Here is a 19126-nt window from a genome sequence, read left to right on the forward strand (position 1 = left end):
GGATATCACTTGTGCTCAGAATTCCAGGTTGCTGGCTCAGGATTATCCCATAAATTATTGAGGGAAAAGCTATGGGCAGCTTCACTGCATTTATGGAAGCATGTTTGACAATTTGTTCAAACATGAATCTTCCATAATCAAAATTAAGCTTGGTTCCAATAGCAAATATGAGCCTTCCAAGAGCATTTGAGATTGTAGAGATGTGATTTGTTGGTACCTAGTTTGCTGACCCTATCTTGTGCAAGATAGCATATTTCACAGTTAATTTTCCAGCAGAGAGATGCTTCTTGCTTGGCCACTCCTTGACCTGTCCAACAGTTATTTCCCTACATACCTCATTGTCTGTGCCCTCTAGTTCACCAGCACCTTCTGTTCCTCTTCCTAGGAACTTATTAATCACAGTTGGAGAGAACTTCACACACTTTTCTCTAACAAACACCTTACAAAACTCTTTGTTTTTCTTATCAGCAATGTCCTCAGGGATGTTCACCACAAATTCTTTAACAAGACCTTCAAAACACTGAGATAACCCACTAACAGTCTTCATTAATCCAGCAGACTTAATCAGGTCCATGACCTCTTTAACCTCCACAGCATCCTTTCCCAGTTCTCTTTCCACAGCCACTCTCCTTTGGATTACAAATTTCCACTTTGCTACACCATCTTCAAGATGGAAGGAAATGTTATCCAAGTGAAGAGCAGTAACCTTTGCAGGGGATTTTCTAACATTTGACCTTTTGATAGGAGAGATGTCAGGGACACCGTCTTCAACATCTTCCTCTGAATCAGAACTTTCTCTTACTTCCCTCTTCTTTACCTCCACTTTACTCCAAGACTTTGAAGGGCCTACAGCAGTAGTCTTCTTACCAGTTTTGGCTGTCATCATCTCAGCCACAGACCTACCCTTCCTAGTCTTCATTCTCTTAGCAACACTTGGCTTCAAGTGATGAAGCAAGCTATCATCTTCATCATTTGAGCTCTCTTCTTCCAAGTCAATCACCTTCTTAGCAAAGTCATGCTTCTTAGACTGAGAAGCATCTACAGATTTCTTACAAGGCAAGGTTTGCCCTAAAGAGCATAGTCCCTCAGCAGCTATATCTTTTTCAGACCTAGATGACTCATCATCTTTCTCATTTTGAGGTTCAACCTCAGGAGAGGGGTCCCTTCTAGATATAGGAGTAGAAACTCCCTTTACTGAGTGTCCTTCATTAAGGATCCTCGTGACAAGATTTCTAATGACACGATCAGTATGATGCATGTCATCCTTAGAGGTAGGGTTATCAGAATTGTTACCTTGAGTATGTCCTGCAGTGGAGGATGGACCAGGAGCGTCGCCTGGGATGACTGATAGGGGAATCACTTCCAAAATGTCTTCATTAAGAAAATCCATAGAGGGTGTTCTAGATTTGTGCGCAGGTTTGGTGTTTTTAGAACTAGAAGATGAAGGATGTTGTGACATCTTGTTGAGCTTGTGAAAGGATTTTTGTTGCCCTAGCAGAGAAGGTTGATGAAGTTTGAGGAAGGTGGAAATGTTTGAGTTGGGGTTGCATGTGAAAATGCTATAGATGGAAGTTCCAATACTAGGTAATGATTTACCATAAATTGGGCACTTTCTTTTAAGTGGGCAGACAATATTTTTATTACCTTTTCCACTCCAAATTAATTGCTATAAATTCTCATAGATACAAATCCCTAATTTCCCTCTTAGACATTCAAATTGATTAGCATCCAAAGCCTTTGTAAATATGTCAGCTAATTGCATTTCAGTAGTAACATGCTCCAGGGCTATGATTTTCTCTTCCACTAGTTCTCTAATAAAATGATGACGAATATCAATGTGTTTTGTCCTGCTATGCTGAATAGGATTCTTAGAAATATTTATAGCACTCAGGTTGTCACAGTACAATGTCATGACATCTTGTGTGACATTGTATTCAGTCAGCATTTGTTTCATCCAAACCAGTTGAGAACAACTACTTCCAGCTGCTATGTATTCAGCTTCAGCAGTGGACAGGGACACACAATTTTGTTTCTTACTAAACCATGATATTAAGTTGTTCCCCAAGAAGAAACATCCTCCTGATGTGCTTTTCCTATCATCAGCACTTCCAGCCCTGTCAGCATCATAGTATCCAGTCAGCATAGATCCAGACCCTTGAGTGTACAACATCCCGTAGTCACTAGTGCCATTTACATATTTCAGTATCCTTTTCACTTGATTTATGTGACTGACTTTTGGTTCAACTTGATATCTAGCACAAACACCTACAACAAAAGCAATGTCAGGTCTGCTTACTGTGAGATATAGCAGACTTCATATCATGCTTCTGTAGAGACTTTGATCTACAATAACACCATTTTCATCTTTGGAGACTTTCAGATGTGTAGGAACAGGTATCCTTTTATGACTTGCATTCTCCATGCCACACTTCTTAACAATGTTTTTGGCATATTTGCTTTGAGATAGAAATATAGAATCTTCCATCTGCTTGACTTGTAGCCCAAAAAAATAGGTCAGCTCTCCAACAAGGCTCATTTCAAATTCAGACTGCATTTGTTTAACAAAATGTTCGACCATCTGATCTGACATCCCACCAAACACAATATCATCCACATATATTTGAGCCACCGTGAGTTTTCCTCCTTCATTCTTAACAAATAGGTTCTTGTCAATGCCTCCCTTCTTGTATCCATTGTTAGTGAGGAACACTGTGAGTCTATCATACCAAGCCCTAGGAGCTTGTTTCAAACCATAGAGGGCTTTCCTCAACTTGTACACATGCTTTGGAAGATTTGGATCTGTAAATCCTTTAGGTTGTTCAACATATACTTCCTCATTTAAGTAGCCATTCAAGAAGGCACTTTTTACATCCATTTGGAATAGTTTAAACTTCAGAATACATGTCACTCCAAGCAATAGTCTAGTGGACTCAAGGCGAGCTACAGGGGCAAATGTTTCATCAAAGTCAACTCCTTCAACTTGAGTGTATCCTTGTGCTACTAATCTTGCTTTATTTTTAGTAACCACCCCTTGTTCATCAGATTTATTCTTGTACACCCACTTTGTTCCAATGACATTTATTCCTTCAGGTCTTGGAACCAGTTCCCATACTGCATTTCTCTTGAATTGGCCTAACTTTTCCTGCATGGCATTGATCCAGAACTCATCAGTCAAGGCTTCCTTGACATTCCTAGGCTCAATCTTGGACACAAAACAGCCATGTGAGATCACTTCCCTTGATCTAGTTGTGACCCCTTTATTTGGGTCTCCTATAATGAGATCTTTAGGATGATCCTTCTGAATTCTGATAGAGGGTCCCTTATTAATTTTGTCAGCTTCAGGTTCAGCTTGAGTAAGTTCACTCTCATTACTTTTGTCTGGGAAATTAGTTGGGGAATCATTTAGGGATGTCTCAACATCGTCTGTGACATCAGTCTGTTGATCATCAACCACAACATTGATAGATTCCATCATTACTTTTGTTCTAGAATTAAAGACTCTAAATGCTCTGTTGTTTGTTGAGTAGCCCAGAAATATTCCTTCATCACTCTTGGGATCCATCTTCGTTCTTTGTTCACGATCAGTCAAGATATAACATTTACTACCAAACACATGGAAGTATTTGACTGTAGGTCTTCTCCCTTTCCAGACTTCATATAAAGTAGTAGGAGTCCCTTTCTTCAAGGTTACTCTGTTGTGAACATAGCAGGTTGTGTTCATAGCTTCAGCCCATAAGTGGTAGGGCAATTTCTTAGCATGAATCATAGCTCTGGCTGATTCTTGGAGAGTTCTATTTTTCCTTCCTACCACACCATTTTGCTGAGGAGTAATGGGAGATGAGAACTCATGACTAATTCCTTCTGATGCACAGAATCCAGCAAATTTGTTGTTCTCAAATTCCTTCCCATGATCACTTTTGATTTTGATAACCTGACTTTATTTTTCTCTTTGAAGTCTTAAACAAAGATCTTTGAAGACTTCAAATACATCAGATTTTTCTCTTATAAAATTGACCCAGGTGTATCTGGAGAAGTCATCCACCACTACATCAGCATACTTCTTCCCACCAAGACTTTCCACCTGCATGGGTCCCATCAAGTCCATATGGAGAAGTTCCAACACTCTGGAAGTGGTGTCATGTCTGAGCTTCTGATGTGACATCTTTGTCTGTTTTCCAATCTGACACTCCCCACAAACTCTTCCTTCATCAATCTTCAAATTGGGAATTCCTCTAACAGCTTCAACAGATATAATCCTCTTCATTCCTTTAAGATGCAGATGGCCCAATCTTTGATGCCATATCTTCACTTCTTCTTCTTTGGCTAGAGTACACATTGATGAATTACCAGTTTCTTGAGAACTCCACATATAGCAGTTGTCCTTAGACCTGACTCCTTTCATAATCACTTCATTTTCTTTATTAATAATCATACATTCAGTTTTTGTGAAGTTTACAGTTAGACCTTGGTCACATAGTTGACTGATGCTTATTAGGTCTGCAGTCAGTCCCTTAACAAGTAGGACATTGTCAAGGTTAGGGACTCCAGGGCAGTTAAGCTTAGCAATCCCCTTGATTTCACCCTTTGCTCTATCACCAAAGGTTACATAGCTAGTGGCATGAGGATGAAGGCCAGTTAGCAGGTTTTTGTTTCCAGTCATGTGTCTGGAGCATCCACTGTCAAAATACCAGTCTTCTTTGGCTAAAACTCTGAAGGAAGTGTGAACTATCAGGTTTGTAGCACCAGTCCTAGGAACCCATTGTTTTCTGTTGACAGGTATGTGACGTTTGGGTCTAGGTTGATGATGAGAAGGACTAGGATAGCCATACAACTTATAGCAGAATGGTTTTATGTGGCCAAATTTTCCACAGTAATGACATCTCCATCTTTGATGTATCCCTTTCTGATATCTTCCTTTATGATGTTGTGACATATGATGTGACATCTTTGGTTTGCTACCAGTGTGACTGCACTCAGGTTTGGATTTTGGTTTGCTACCAGTGTGACTGCATTCAGGTTTGGATTCATTGAACCCAATGCCAGACTTGTCTCCTGCCATTTGTCTAGTCTGGAGAATTTTGTCTAAGGTGTCAGATCCATTGTTTAGCATTCTGACATACTTTGTCATCTCATCCAGTTTGGAATTCAAGAACACTGCTTCAGTCTTTAACTTAGAGATGGTTTCCAAGTGTTCTACCTTCTCATTCTCCAGTTGTGTTATCACTTTCTTCTGACTTTCAACTTGTTGACACACTACTTCACTTCTGTGACACAACTTTCTGTAGGTAGTGGCTAACTCATCAAAGGTTACTTCATCGTCACTTGAGTCTTCATCAGAACCCCATCTTCTAGTCAAGGCAGTCACAAGATTTGCAGACTCTTCTGTTTCACTTTCATCAGACCAAGTAGCAGCAAGACTCTTCTTCTGTTTCTTGAGGTAGGTTCCACATTCAGCTCTAATGTGTCCATACCCATCACATTCATGGCACTGAACTCCTTTTCCTTCTTTGGACTTTTCATCAGATCTTGTTCTTCTTCCAGCATTATTGGACTTACTGATGTCAGATGAGATGTTCTTGACATTAGACTTAGACCTTACATCCATCTTTTTCAGAAGTTTGTTGAACTGTCTTCCCAGTAATGCTACATCATTTGCCAGATCTTCATCAGTATCTTGACCACTTTCTTCCTCTTTTTCTTCAATGTTTGACATGAAGGCTATGCTTTTGACTTTCTTTTCAGATCCATCACACATTCCCATCTGAAATGTTTGGAGGGATCCAATTAGCTCATCAACTCTCATATTGGAAATGTCTTGAGACTCTTCTATGGTTGTCACTTTCATGGCAAATCTCTTAGGAAGTGACCTGAGTATTTTCCTCACTAGTTTTTCATATGACATCTTCTCACCCAGGGCTCCTGAGGCATTAGCAATTTCAAGGATATTCATATGAAATTCATGAATATTTTCATATTCTTTCATCCTTAAATTTTCAAACTTGGTAGTGAGCAGCTGCAGTCTAGACATCTTCACTCTAGAGGTGCCTTCATGAGTGGTTTTGAGAATGTTCCAAGCATCTTTAGCCACCTCGCAGTTGTTTACCAATCTGAAGATGTTCTTATCTACTCCATTGAATATAGCATTCAATGCTTTAGAGTTCCCAAGGGCTAGATCATCCTCCTCCTTGGTCCATTGTTCCTCAGCCTTCCTATCAGTTGTAGCTTCTCCTTCCTTAATAATAACTGGATGTTCCCAGCCTGTTAAAACAGCCTTCCAAGCCTTATTATCCAAAGATTTTAGGAAGGCTACCATTCGAGGTTTCTAGTAGTCATAGTTGGATCCATCCATAATAGGTGGTCTGTGAACAAATCCTCCGTCTCTATCCATAGTACCAGAAAGTAACGTCCCTAGATCTCACCCAGAACCAGAGCAAGATGTCTGCTCTGATACCAATTGAAATTCTAGTATCAGATATGAGATGTCAAAGGTAATGTCATGACACTAATATCTGAACAATACAAACAAGATAAAAGATAAAGAACAGTAATGCAAGAGACACAAGCAATTGTTAACCCAATTCGGTGCAAACTCACCTACGTCTGGGGGCTACCAAGCCAGGAAGGAAATCCACTAAACAGAATCAGTTCAAAGACTCTCAGTAAACAACTTCAAGTTACAGTATTTTCACCTAATCTATACCCGTGTGACTTCTACCTAAGAACTCTTAGATATGAGATCCTACTCACTCCCCCTCAATCACAACAGTGATATAAAACAAGAATTACAATGAAAAGAAGACACTCTTCAAAGACACATACTTGATCTTACTTAAAAGCTTCAATCAAGTAAACACACACTCATGCTTCAAAGATTAGAGTGGACAAATTACAACTCAAAAATCAGTCCAATTCAATCATCTATGGATGAATGAATGGCTTACAATTCACACGACCACACAAGACTAAAACCTTTATTCTCTCTCAATATTTCGTTCGTTATTTCTTGTGTATAAAACCAGGTTTTCCATGTCCTTTATATAGAAGCATTTGGCTGGGCTTGGACATCATAAAACCCTAAAACTATTTTCCATTCATATCTTCTCATGACAGCTGATTATATCTCGTTGGAAAATAATTCAATCTAGTTGTAATTACTGATTGAGAGTGCGTTCAATCATCTCATCAATCATACAGAGATTAGCATAAAAAACGCAATCACATAATACATAACATTCAGACTGAATGTTCTATATACAGATGTCATGACATCGGGTCTGACATCTCAGTAAAAATCCTGCATATTCATATTTTAAACATCCTGCAGGTACAAGTTACCTTATGTCAAGACAACACTTGTGACAACTTGTGAACACTCTAGGTTTTACCAAAATTGCTGCCAACACATAGAACCAACAGAGGTATTTGCACCGGTTGCTAGGATTGAAACCATTAGGCTAGATGTTGGTATTTCAAATAACAACAATTGGCCAATCTACCAAATAGACGTCAAATCAGCATTTTTTGATCGAATCGCTTGAAGATGAGGTATATGTAGGACACCGCCCTGGTTTTGTTGTGATAAACTAAGAGCTGAAGGTTTACAAGTTAAAGAAGGCATTATATGATTTGAAACAAGCTCCAAGAGCTTGGAATAAAAGAATAGATGGTTTCCTAAAGGATGTTGGCTTCAAGAAGTGTGTATCTGAGCATGTAGTGTATGTGAAGACCGATACGAGTCAAGGAGTGATTATCCTTTGTCTATATGTAGATGACTTGTTGATAATGGACATCAACAAAAGGTGTATTTCTAAGTTCAAGAGTGAACTTATGAAAGAGTTTGTGATGAATGACCTTGGCCTCGTGACATACTTCATTGGCATTAAGTTCTACAAGTCCAAGAGGGAACTGATCATGCACCAAAGAAGGTATGCTCTTGAGATATTGAAGAAGTTTGAAATTGAGCATTGTAATGTTGTCATTACTCCAGCTGAAGCAAGGTTGCAGTTGTCTAAGAATGAGGATGAGCAAGGTGTTGATCCAACACAATATAGGAGGTTGATTGGATCCTTGCGTTAATTGTGCAATACGCGACCGGACTTGGCGTTTAGTGTCGGTATTGTGAGTAGATTCATAGGGAGACCGAAGGTGTCTCACTAAGCAGCGGTTAAGAGGATCCTAAGATATGTCAAAGATTCTTTTCGCTGTGGAATTCTCTTTCCCGCAGCAGATACGGGAAGAAAATGATTTTTGCTCGATTTTACGATTCTAATTGGTGCGGAGATAAAGACGATCGAAAGTCTAGAGCTGGATACATCTTTATGTTCGGTGGAACACCAATCTCATGGTGTTTGAACAAGGAACCGATAGTAGCACTCTCATCTTGTCAGGTCGAGTACATCTTCGCTTTGTTATGTGTGTGTCAAGCCGTGTGGCTTATGAATCTATTAGAGGAGTCGGGAAGTTGTGAGGGTGAGGTCGTTACACTCCTGGTTAACAACGTTTCCGCGATTAATCTTGCTAAGAACCCAATTGCACATGGGAGGAGCAAGCATATTGAGACGAGGTTTCACTACCTGAGAGAACTTGTTAGTGAAGGAAGATTACGATTGGGATTTTGTAGAAGTGAAGACCAGGTGGCTGATTTTTTGCTAAGGGAGACACAAATGATGTGTTCAAGAGGTTGAAGATGAACATAAGCATGGAAGACTTTGATAACTTGAATTAAGGTGGTGTGTTAAGTGAAAACCAAGTAATTCAAGTTCTATAACTGGTTAATATAGGAGTGTAACCGGTTACAATTGGAAGAAAAGCACTTCTGGAAAAAGGAAAAAACAGTTTTGGTGTTGTGTTAACCGGTTAACAAAATGTGTTAACCGGCTACACCTGATTGTATATATTTTATTGTTGTCAGCTATAACAGGTTAACAGTTTGTGTTAACCGGTTACGATCCCAAGTTTTTGTTTTTTCTTGTATTTTGCTGATGTGTTTTGGGTCTCAATCATTTGGTAACACTTGTATGAATGTATATGATGCATTCTCATCCTAAGTTAATGTAGTAATCACTTCTCACCATCAACTCTCTCTCTCTCTCTCTCTCTCTCTCTCTCTCTCTCTCTCTCTCTCTCTCTCTCTCTCTCTCTCTCTCTCTCTCTCTCTCTCTCTCTCTCTCTCTCTCTCTCTCTCTCTCTCTCTCTCTCTCTCTCTCTCTTCCAATTCTCTCCACCATTATTCACCAATCTTGTGGTTCAAAGTTTCAACAAAAACACCTCTAAAATGAACCAAGAGAAACAATTGAGTAATACTCCACCCCAGGCATAGTTTTAGAAAGGTTTCCACCATCCTCCGAATAATATGTGGCGTCAAATATCTTTAGTAGAGGCGTAATCTCTTGGATCTCAACCTCATAGTCGACAAAATTTGGGATACAATTGAAACCCATTGATATGTCTATGTATAGGAAGTCATAACATGAGTGATTGGGGGGTTAACTTCTCTATCTTTTCTTAGGAGCATATGAAGTCAATAATATAACACATAGGAAGATTTATTGTGTGGGTCAGTGATGAAAACTAGAATGAATTTCACAAGTGCTCTTTATCTTTGACAAGAACAACATTTATGTAGTATTTTTATCTTCCATCAAACTTGATACACGGTTTGACATATATGGAAAAGTGTTTTCATGAGAGTTTATATCAGCCTTGACCCGATGTTATGATAGTAAATTTAATGAATTTGAACAACAACTAGAGAAAAGGCATGGAAATTTCTATCTAATTTCTTGATGTTAAGTACGCTTCAATGGCCATCGATGGCATGCACCTTTAGCTACATGAGAAATTGGCCTTATACTTGCAAGAAAATTACGCACTACCCACATAATTTTGTGTGTTTAGCGTGAATATTTTATTGAGTAAAAAAGTTTGTTTAGTGTGAATATAGTATTATTGAATCCTTCAAAGATGATGATATCACCCTCCCTTCTATTTATTGTTGTTGAGAATTTACACAAAACAAGGTTGAAAGTATGTGGAACTATATTGGATTCTCAACTTCCATTTAGAGGTTAGTTTGGGGATTCCTTACTGCGATTCCACAGGTTTCAACTACAGCCAAAGCTGCTATTGCATTATTGACATTGCAGTGAGAAGGTAATACGAGGGATTGTGACACTCAATGACCAGACGTGTAAGGATTATTTCACAAGAGGAGCAAAAAGATACATATGCCAAAATTGTAGTACTTATTTCCATGTTTGTAACCAATTGTATTGTTATGTCTTTCTTTTCGGTTCTTGCACTCACCAAAATAAAATGGTGTCTATCTTTATCAAAACAAAAGTAAAATTGGTGTACATGTTTCTTTTCTTTCATGGAGTTTTTTGTTATTATTTTACAATTGGAAGTTCAATTATTTAGTATTGGGATATCGAGCCAAAGACAAGGACAATCATGCACGTTACTTTCTTACTAAAATTGAAAGTACTATGGGGTCACTCACACATTCTCTCACATGCAATCGCCAAACTAAAATTAATATATCTTTTTACCCAAAAGAATAAGCAAATTGAATATTGTAAAATACTAATTTTACAATATTCTAGTTTTATATCTATTCATTATTCATATACCACTTCTTCATTTTACTTCAAATTTTAGTCATGATTTTTTTTACTTTGTGCTATCCCATGAAAGATTGAGCCTATGTTTGGCAATCATGCACATCACCGCTGCCGCACCTTAGGCTGAAACCAAAATTGGATATCAATCTTATTGTTTACTTTCCTCTGCCAATATTTTTATATGCTTAAACCATTTAGATTAGAACAAAACAAGTAACCTCTTAAGTACTTTCATTTCATAATTAAAATACAAAGATAGAGAACAAAGATGCTCTGGGAAAATCATCATCTCTCTGCCTAATAATAATCCAATGAGCCAGGAACGTGTGTTTTGAAGTTGAACGGATATGGTGCTGGAGATTTAGGGATTTTCATTTTATACCCAATATACATTTTCACAAACCTTGGATGGAAATATAAAAATACTAGAATTCTTATTATATTTAATTTGATCAAATACACTGTATATTTTATAAAAAATAGTATTTTCAAATATGCATATCCGTAAAATGTTCTATTATATATATATTTTTTAATTTCCTATGGAATGTATACAGAATTAACAGTCATAAATCAACTTAAATATAAAGAATATCTTTATTGAGAAAAATAATTAAAAAATAATTAAAATAAAATTTGAAATTTTTGAAAAATACAACTAAAAATTAAATTAAGAGTTTACAAATATTTTCGATTTTTTTTGAAAATATAAAAACACTAAATAAATCAAATAAAATAGAAAAGTTAAATATGAGATTTTGATCTCTGATTTTTTATGATGAAATGACACGGTAAAATTTCGATTCAGAGTTGATTTTCCATAAAACTAATTTTTTTAGGCTAGGTCGCGTAAATGCCAGAAACATAGGAATGCAAGGATCAAAACGTAAGGATACAATTCCTATGAGTCTAATATTATTTGTTGAAATTGACAAAGAGTTATCGGGAACGGCGTCAATTTCAATGAAAAACGTGTAGTAAATGAGATTAGGGGTGTTGTCGGATACGCATCTCCGAATTCACCATAGAAAATTTTGATGATGCATGTGCGGATCAATTTTTAGTAAAAACTAAATGACTGCTTGATTTAAAAAGAATTGGATGATTTAAGATGTGTTCGAAGATGTACCTTCAAAAACAACATAAAGGCAATTTCGAATTTTAAGAGGTATGGGACACACCCTAAAGGTGGGAAAATGGGAAAAGAAATTCCCGAGATTTAGGCCATGTTTGAAATGCATCTTAAAAACTCTTTTTTAGTTTTTAAAAATTTAAAATTTAAAAACTTGTTTGAATATAATATTTTGCAAAAGTGTTTTTAAAAACTCTTTTCAATTTTTCAGTTTTTAAAAGCAAAAAAGTGAAAAAGTTTAGTTGTGTTTTGCTTCTTACTTTTTTGTTTTATAAAACTTGAAAAAAAAATATAAAAATTTATAATTTTCATTAATAATATTAATGTAATTTTAATAATTTTTATATTTTAAAAATAAAATAGAAAAGCGTATTTGAAAGAGTATGTTATTTCTTTTATTTATGCTCTTTTTATGTATAAGTAACCTTTTCAAATATGTTTATTTATTTTACTTAATTTTTTTTGTGTTTCTTAATTATTTTCACTATATAATTTTTTTTTCTATTAAACGTGGAATCCCATTTTTTACTTGTTTTTTACTTTTTATTATTACAAACAAGTATTATGTGATTTGTAAAATTAAAAATTAATTTAACCCAATTATTTGTATTCGACCAAATATCAATTAATTTTCTTAAGTTTGTAATATTTTATATAATAAAATAGATTTTAAAAGTAAATGACAAAATATGCATTTTTATTCTCTTCTTAAAATACTATTAAAACATTAGATTATCAAACAAGTTTTTTCATTTTCATATTTTCAAAACAGTTTTTAAAAATTAGTTTATCAAACAAAGTTTTTGTTAATTTTCTTCTTAAAAATAATTTTTTAAAATAGATTTGAAAAATAAATTTTAAGAACTAAAATTGAAAAGTGTTTCAAACAGACCCTTAGTGTTGCAGCCCATTTTGCAAGAAGAGTTCTTCAGCTACATACCATGCTAATGCATCTTGTTCCTCTACAGGAAATACCTAAGCAACTTGTTCCTCCATTAGGTTCCAACTGATCTGTTTCTAAGGGGTGTTCCTGCTTAAGTTGCTTAAGTTTAGGGGTCAGTTTGATACAGACTACATTATTCAAATTAATACTTTTGTTTGCAGAAAATTATACTGAAATAAATTTCCCATGCAATTCTTAAGCTTCCATATAAGTTGATAAATAATACACAATAATATGATAAATTTTGAAAATCTTCGAATTTGCAAAAATGATATCATATATATTAAAATTTTCACTTTCATGTTTTCATTGGCCATTTCACGATTAATATTTTTTTTGGAGAATGCTACCTAGTGTTCTAAATACACATGTTAAGCAACTCAATATAGAAATATTTGTCTTCAAAACCGTGCATTCGACTTTTAAAAGAAATATTGTTTTTTTTCTTTAAATATTAGCCATGAGTTAACAAAACCCATATTTTTCTCCCGAATTCAACTCTAGCTCTCTATCACCGGCATGACCAAGACACTTGAAATGAAAACACTAGAATTGGTATGATTTTCTGTTAGTCTTTTGACACGCATCAAGTTTATATTTAGGAAGTATCTGATTTCAAGTTTGATCTATACAATTCCTCATCTTGAATCACGGTTGGAAAACACCACGTACCAAGAGGGTTGCCTGATACCTTCCCACCTGCAGAATTTGGTTGAGTACAGTTTAGGGTCTAATCATACTACTGGAATGTCTCGAATGGATCTAGTAAATTACCTTCTTTAGTGGCTTCTACACATCTTCTCTGGTAGCTCAGAGAGAGCTTCGGATCCAGTAATTCCAGTAAACTCGTGTACTTGCTCTCAGCCTCAGTAATGCACTTTGCCTGTAATTGAAAAATTGACATAATAATATCTTCAAGATACTATAGTTAAAGTGCTGGAAAATCACCTAATATAATAGAATCACTTTCACTTAGCGGATTTTAACAAAAAGTGGATATTGATCTCCCACTAATAAAAATTACCATGGTTCAATTCATCCATTTGAATTTTTTACCAAAAAGATACCAGCTAACCAACAGATTTAGAGAGTGCCGGATATTCTATAAGTGCGCATGTAAATTAAATGCACCACTTGTAAACAGTATGACATACCAACATAGCAGGGGCAGTTGAGGCTCCATATATTCTGATAAACATGCGCAAAACATTGAAATTATTTTCTAAAACATCGTCCTGCATGACATTTTTTAGTCAAATAAGATTCAGACAACATTTTGACAGCTGGTGGTTACAAAACTTCAATTATTGAACTCACCTCGTAATCATACCTGCAAAATTTTCATAACCAAACAATTATGTTGAATAAAATTTATAAAATTGAAACATGCTACAGTAATACTGAAATATACATGTGTTTGTTTAGTCACAGAAATGAAATGTGAACAGCAAGTAGCAACGGAAAAATTAACGAAGAGTTTTGTTTTACCAGACAAAGAAATGATGTCTGACTACTACATATAAAAAGGGTGATCTCAAACATTAATTTATACCCGGGTATGAATTGATGTTTGAGATACCATGGTATTCAGCACCAAGTGAAACAAAATAGTACTTACAGATCATCAGAAACTTCCACTAAGAACTCTGAAACTGAAAGAAACTCCATATGCAACTCCTCAGCCTTCAAAACAGATTTGCAAAAAAAAGAATTATCCTAATGACAGCATTTAGATGATAATTTGTATGTCACGTTATGCAAAAATTTATGTTGCCGGCAATTTTTTTGCATAATATCTGTTGTACCTTAGCTCCTTGCAGTTGATAGAGAAGAAGATTAAGCACTCGATAATCAAACGACTTTAAATGAATAGCCTTCATCACATCATCAATAAGAATCTGAGTAGCAAACTAATTATTAGATTGAAAGCACTCTGATATACATTTTCTGAAGAGAACGAAAAAAGTACGTGAATATACCTCTTCTTCGTTTATTAGTGCATGACAGAGCTTTCTTTCAAGAGCCCAGTACTCTTCCCCTTGTTTAAGTTCTTCTGATATCCTTAGCTCAATAAACAAAAAGAACAAAGAACCAAATTAAGCTCAATCTTACATGCTCCCAAGAAAAGTATGGTAATGAGTTCAGAATAATACCTTTCAGTCAAAAGACCTCTTTGTTCAAAAATAGTCACAAGTGGTCCAAATGGGTCAGTCGAGAAGCAAGAAACCAAATTTTGAGTTGCTTTCTACATGCATATTAAAACCATATAAGTTGAACTATATTACTTGAAAATGAAGATTTATATTGCCTCCGTATCAATCACCTCGTATTTCCTTTCTGGTGTTTGCAGCAACATCTCATTCATTTTATCCAGCTGCATCATAACAGCCACAATTTTTTAGCAGAAATAAGAGCTTTTGCATATTTTATAAAAGCATATTTTAAACTTACAGTTAAAATATACTTCATGAATTGTATAGCAGTAACACTAAAACTATGAACCAATTTTTTCTTAAAAGAATGCTTTTGAGCGAAAAAATGGCCCACGACACCCTCTTCTATCACCTAGATGCATCATTTAGTCAAGAATCTGACCTCAACAAACTGTAAGGCCAAGTAATCACACTCTGAAACACTGAAGCAAGTGCATAGAAATGTGAGTGTCTTGTAGGAAAGACAGTCATTGCAAGGCTGTAAATGGTAGTGATGTCTAGGAATTGTAATGGCTTTCACTTTAAAATGTGAGGTGTGTTTGCTTTTATTAGTTCTCATGTCTCATGGAGAGTTACTTGGCCTTCGACTTTTCTGAAATTAGTTAAGGCACAAATGATGTGTGGGTAAAGTGAGGTCAGTGCTCCACCACCTAGGGTAAACATCAAGCCCCAGCAAACACATATTTGAGAAGGTCTGCATGATGCATGCACATTGCACAAAACTATTCGGGGATGACAACTGGTGTTATTTTAGCAGTTGGAATGATAGTCCTTATATTGGCAAAGCTTAAGACTATTAGCATGTTAGTACTGCATATCCATCATTTCAATTGCTAAAACAATGATAGACTTTATAAATGATGTCATATTACGTGAATCTTTAAAAAGGTCAATCAGTTTCAAAGCTTGCCTTGTCTTTCATCTAGCTTGAGATACTCTATCAATCTTTTCCTTCTAGGCACACATACAATAGAACCAATTTTAGGAGCTCAACACTTTTAACACAAATCTTTGACTTAAATAAGTAAGAGGGTTGCCGAATAATAACACCAATCTATACCTGATAAACATAGCTCTCGGTGAATGAAAGAATAGGTAAGTATTTGAAGATTGATTGTGGCTTGCTTACATCCAATCCATGAAACATAAAATATGATCTGCACTGGAAAAAAGTTCGCATCAACATTGGAATCACAAAGAAAGTTTTGCATAACTAGGCAATTGTACCAAGCCTTCTACCAAACTACTCTAGTTGTAAATTTCTGTAGAAAGAAGCAAGCAAGTCACACTATTCATCCATTAATCAATATGGAAATAAGGTTGTAAGCCAGGTATTCTTTGGATATCAATCAAGTTTGTTTATGAGTTTGAAGATTTCCACATTGCTTACTTTCTTTTGCATTTTTCTTTATTCGTTGACCAATCACCCTCGCCCTCGTAGTTGTGGTAGTAACTATTGGCTTGAAGGTGGTCAAGTAAATCCCCCTCCTCTATAGGAACCGACTCTAGGATTCTAACCTCTACATTTGCAAGTAAAATTTGTTTGGGATCATAGCTCACATCCACTGTAACCAACCATTGTTAGGCTGTCACAGACTCACGGCTATGATATGCAACTACTACTACTAGCACATTTTCCAAATTAATCACTGAGTAAAATGATTAAGGAGTAACAACAGCAACAACAACAACAACAACAGCCAAGCATTGTCCAACTACGTGGGGTTCAGTTAGATGAACCAAACTATGCCATAATCTATCAAAAAGCATGGTTCTATCCAACTCATTAATCTCAAGATCTTTCTTAATAGTTTAATAATTTTTCAAGGTCTTCCGCTATCTCTGACAATATGACTACTCTCCTTACTACAGAATCTACAGGTCTTCTTACTACAAGCTCAAACTACCTACGTCTAGTTACCACCATCTAAAGTGATTAAGGAGTATCAAGATTAAAAAACAAAGAGTTATGAGTATCCAGATAAAAAAAAGAAGACTAATGAGTATCATAGCAGTATACGATGAGTATATCAAAAATATTACTCTTGGAATATATACTTACAAAATCCTCAAGGGTAGAATTTGCCTTTTGCATGGAATCCAACTCGATCATGGCTATGTTTTTATTATAATTTTGCAACAAATTGTTTTCTTTCTTCTGAGTGCAACTATGCAATGCACTTCCAACAAGATTTTGTTCAAACCCTAAGGAAAGTGAAAAATTCAAGAAAACTCTTAAAATTTGGAACAAGCAACAAAACATAAGAATGAAAACTAGGAATAGTATTATATAAATATTGATATGTGCAATGGTAAAGACAGCCTTGGATGGCATTTGATTCCAGACCCCCACCATGAAAATATTTTCACTACTCCTGCACAGCATTATTCCTCTTTATTATATCTTGCAGTTTTTTTCTTCTTTTGTTTACCTAAAAATATAGTTTTAAATCAGGAATAGCTGACTATACATGCTAGGTGCTGGTATTAAGTGGAAGGAACACATACTACCGTAGTACAGAAAAATTTCTTCCCTGCCACAGATAGTCACAAACTTGTTGTACCTATCATTCTTCCAGTTCAAGGAAAATAGGAGAGAAAAAAAAAAAGGAAAATACTACATATCAACAAAATAGAAAAGGATAATGCCACCAATAGTTACACCTATTTGACCCAAGGATGAGTTAGGATGGCTGAGAAAGGGAAAAGCAAGAGTTAGAGTGTTTTGTTTCAAGATCTACGAAAATATGCTCACAAAGTGAGTTTGAGAATGTAAAATTTTCATGTTTGATACAAGTTCTAAAATATTCCCTAGGTATTATTGATTTCCAGAAATGTATTTTACCTAGTGTTATCAATGGCGGATTATGGTGGCCACCCAAAAAACTGCGAAATATACATGGCATGGAGGCCTATGGTGGAAACATGGTGGATATAATAGGTGCTGCGGCCTATGGAGGGTGGGACAAATCTTCCTAGCTATAACATTATGGCACCGCGCCACCGCCATGGCGCAAATTTGACAACACTGATTTTGCTCATGTTTCTCCACTTATTATCCCTACATTAAAGGGTGGAAATCTTACATTCTCATACAGCTAGAAGTTATTTTAAAACTCAACCATTTAAAACTTCCTATTTCCATCTCATTCTACCACATGTTCTCTATTTCATAGACAAACAAATCTTAAAAAACATTTCTAAGAATATTAAGTATGTGTTCGGATTCACGTTAGAAAACCAAATCATATTGAAAAACCACGTCCCAATGCAAAAAAAATAAAAAAATAAAGTGAAAATAGTAAAATAACTATTTGAAGCTTTTGAGTTGATGTGGTTTTTAAACGGGATTTTGATCATATTCATGGACATCCAAACACATACTAAGTACTTCACAAATACATTTTGTGCATTGTACTTGGGATTGGGAATAACTCTAGAACATCTTTACAGAGAATCAGATCCTATACCTTCGAATAGGCAGATTTTATTAAAAGGAGAATGAGGAATTTCTCTTCTATTCCGTTCCATTCTTTCCATTTTTCTATGATTTCTCCACACCACGCCCCCTTTTAACATCCAAATATATATTTAAACCATTCTAACTGTTACCCTAAGTGCTTATAACTATTAGCCCCAATGTTGTTTTTCAATTTCATCTTTGGAGCACATGCAAAACAACGAGATTCTTGAAATGAGCAGCTACACGGAATAATGAAGACATTCACAAATACATAATAAACGAGTGGCTACTTTATTACAAATGGAATTACCACTGTTCTCTTGTTCTGTGACAATGTGTTGATACGCATCCTCCACAAACGGAGATGAAAGCTGTAAACAAACACTCGAATCGATTTTCAAAGCTATAACAAAAACAGAATGAAAATACAGTGAGGGAATTTACTGACCCTAGGCATAAGCTCAGAAATCAAGCAGCATTTGTGGTCGATGGCGAGTTCTCCGCATGGTTCTAACAAGAAGAGCATGAAATTAGCTAGAAAGCGGTTACAGTGGTGATCGGAGTTTGATACTGAAAAGCCCCGTGAATCCATGAATCCCACCATCCTCTGTACTTTCTCCAATTTCCGTAGCTCTTCCATTTTCAGTTTACTCTTCGTCCCACAACCGCTGCTATGCTTCGCAATTACGGTGATTTTTCTTCGCCTAACTATAGGAAAAAAATACACAAGGATGGTTCGGTTTTTTCGTAGAA

At 35.8% G+C, this 19126-nt stretch overlaps 1 protein-coding gene across 1 annotated transcript; it reads right to left on the minus strand.

Annotated features, from left to right (window-relative positions):
• Positions 1-12956: 12956 nt before the first annotated feature.
• Positions 12957-19126, minus strand: LOC127082935 (uncharacterized). Its single transcript, XM_051023162.1, has 13 exons — positions 18822-19126; positions 18684-18744; positions 16973-17115; positions 15971-16072; positions 15021-15071; positions 14851-14942; positions 14677-14758; positions 14503-14595; positions 14316-14380; positions 14015-14027; positions 13852-13932; positions 13472-13580; positions 12957-13396 (listed from the first exon to the last, which is right to left on the minus strand). Exons 1-13 carry the CDS (start codon positions 19011-19013, stop codon positions 13296-13298), a joined length of 1185 nt encoding a protein of 394 aa, XP_050879119.1. The 5' UTR covers positions 19014-19126; the 3' UTR covers positions 12957-13295.

The sequence above is a fragment of the Lathyrus oleraceus genome, chromosome 5, assembly GCF_024323335.1.
Source record: "Lathyrus oleraceus cultivar Zhongwan6 chromosome 5, CAAS_Psat_ZW6_1.0, whole genome shotgun sequence".
Lineage (NCBI taxonomy): Eukaryota > Viridiplantae > Streptophyta > Magnoliopsida > Fabales > Fabaceae > Lathyrus > Lathyrus oleraceus.

Coding starts and splice junctions, on each gene's coding strand:
- LOC127082935 (XM_051023162.1), bottom strand. CDS start 19,013: ATGGAAGAGCTACGGAAATTGGAGAAAGTACAGAGGATGGTGGGATTC. Junction 16,073..16,972: donor ATTCTACCCTTGAGGATTTT/GTAAGTATATAT, acceptor ACTTTTTTCCAG/TGCAGATCATATTTTATGTT. Junction 13,581..13,851: donor CAACTGCCCCTGCTATGTTG/GTATGTCATACT, acceptor TTTCAATTACAG/GCAAAGTGCATTACTGAGGC.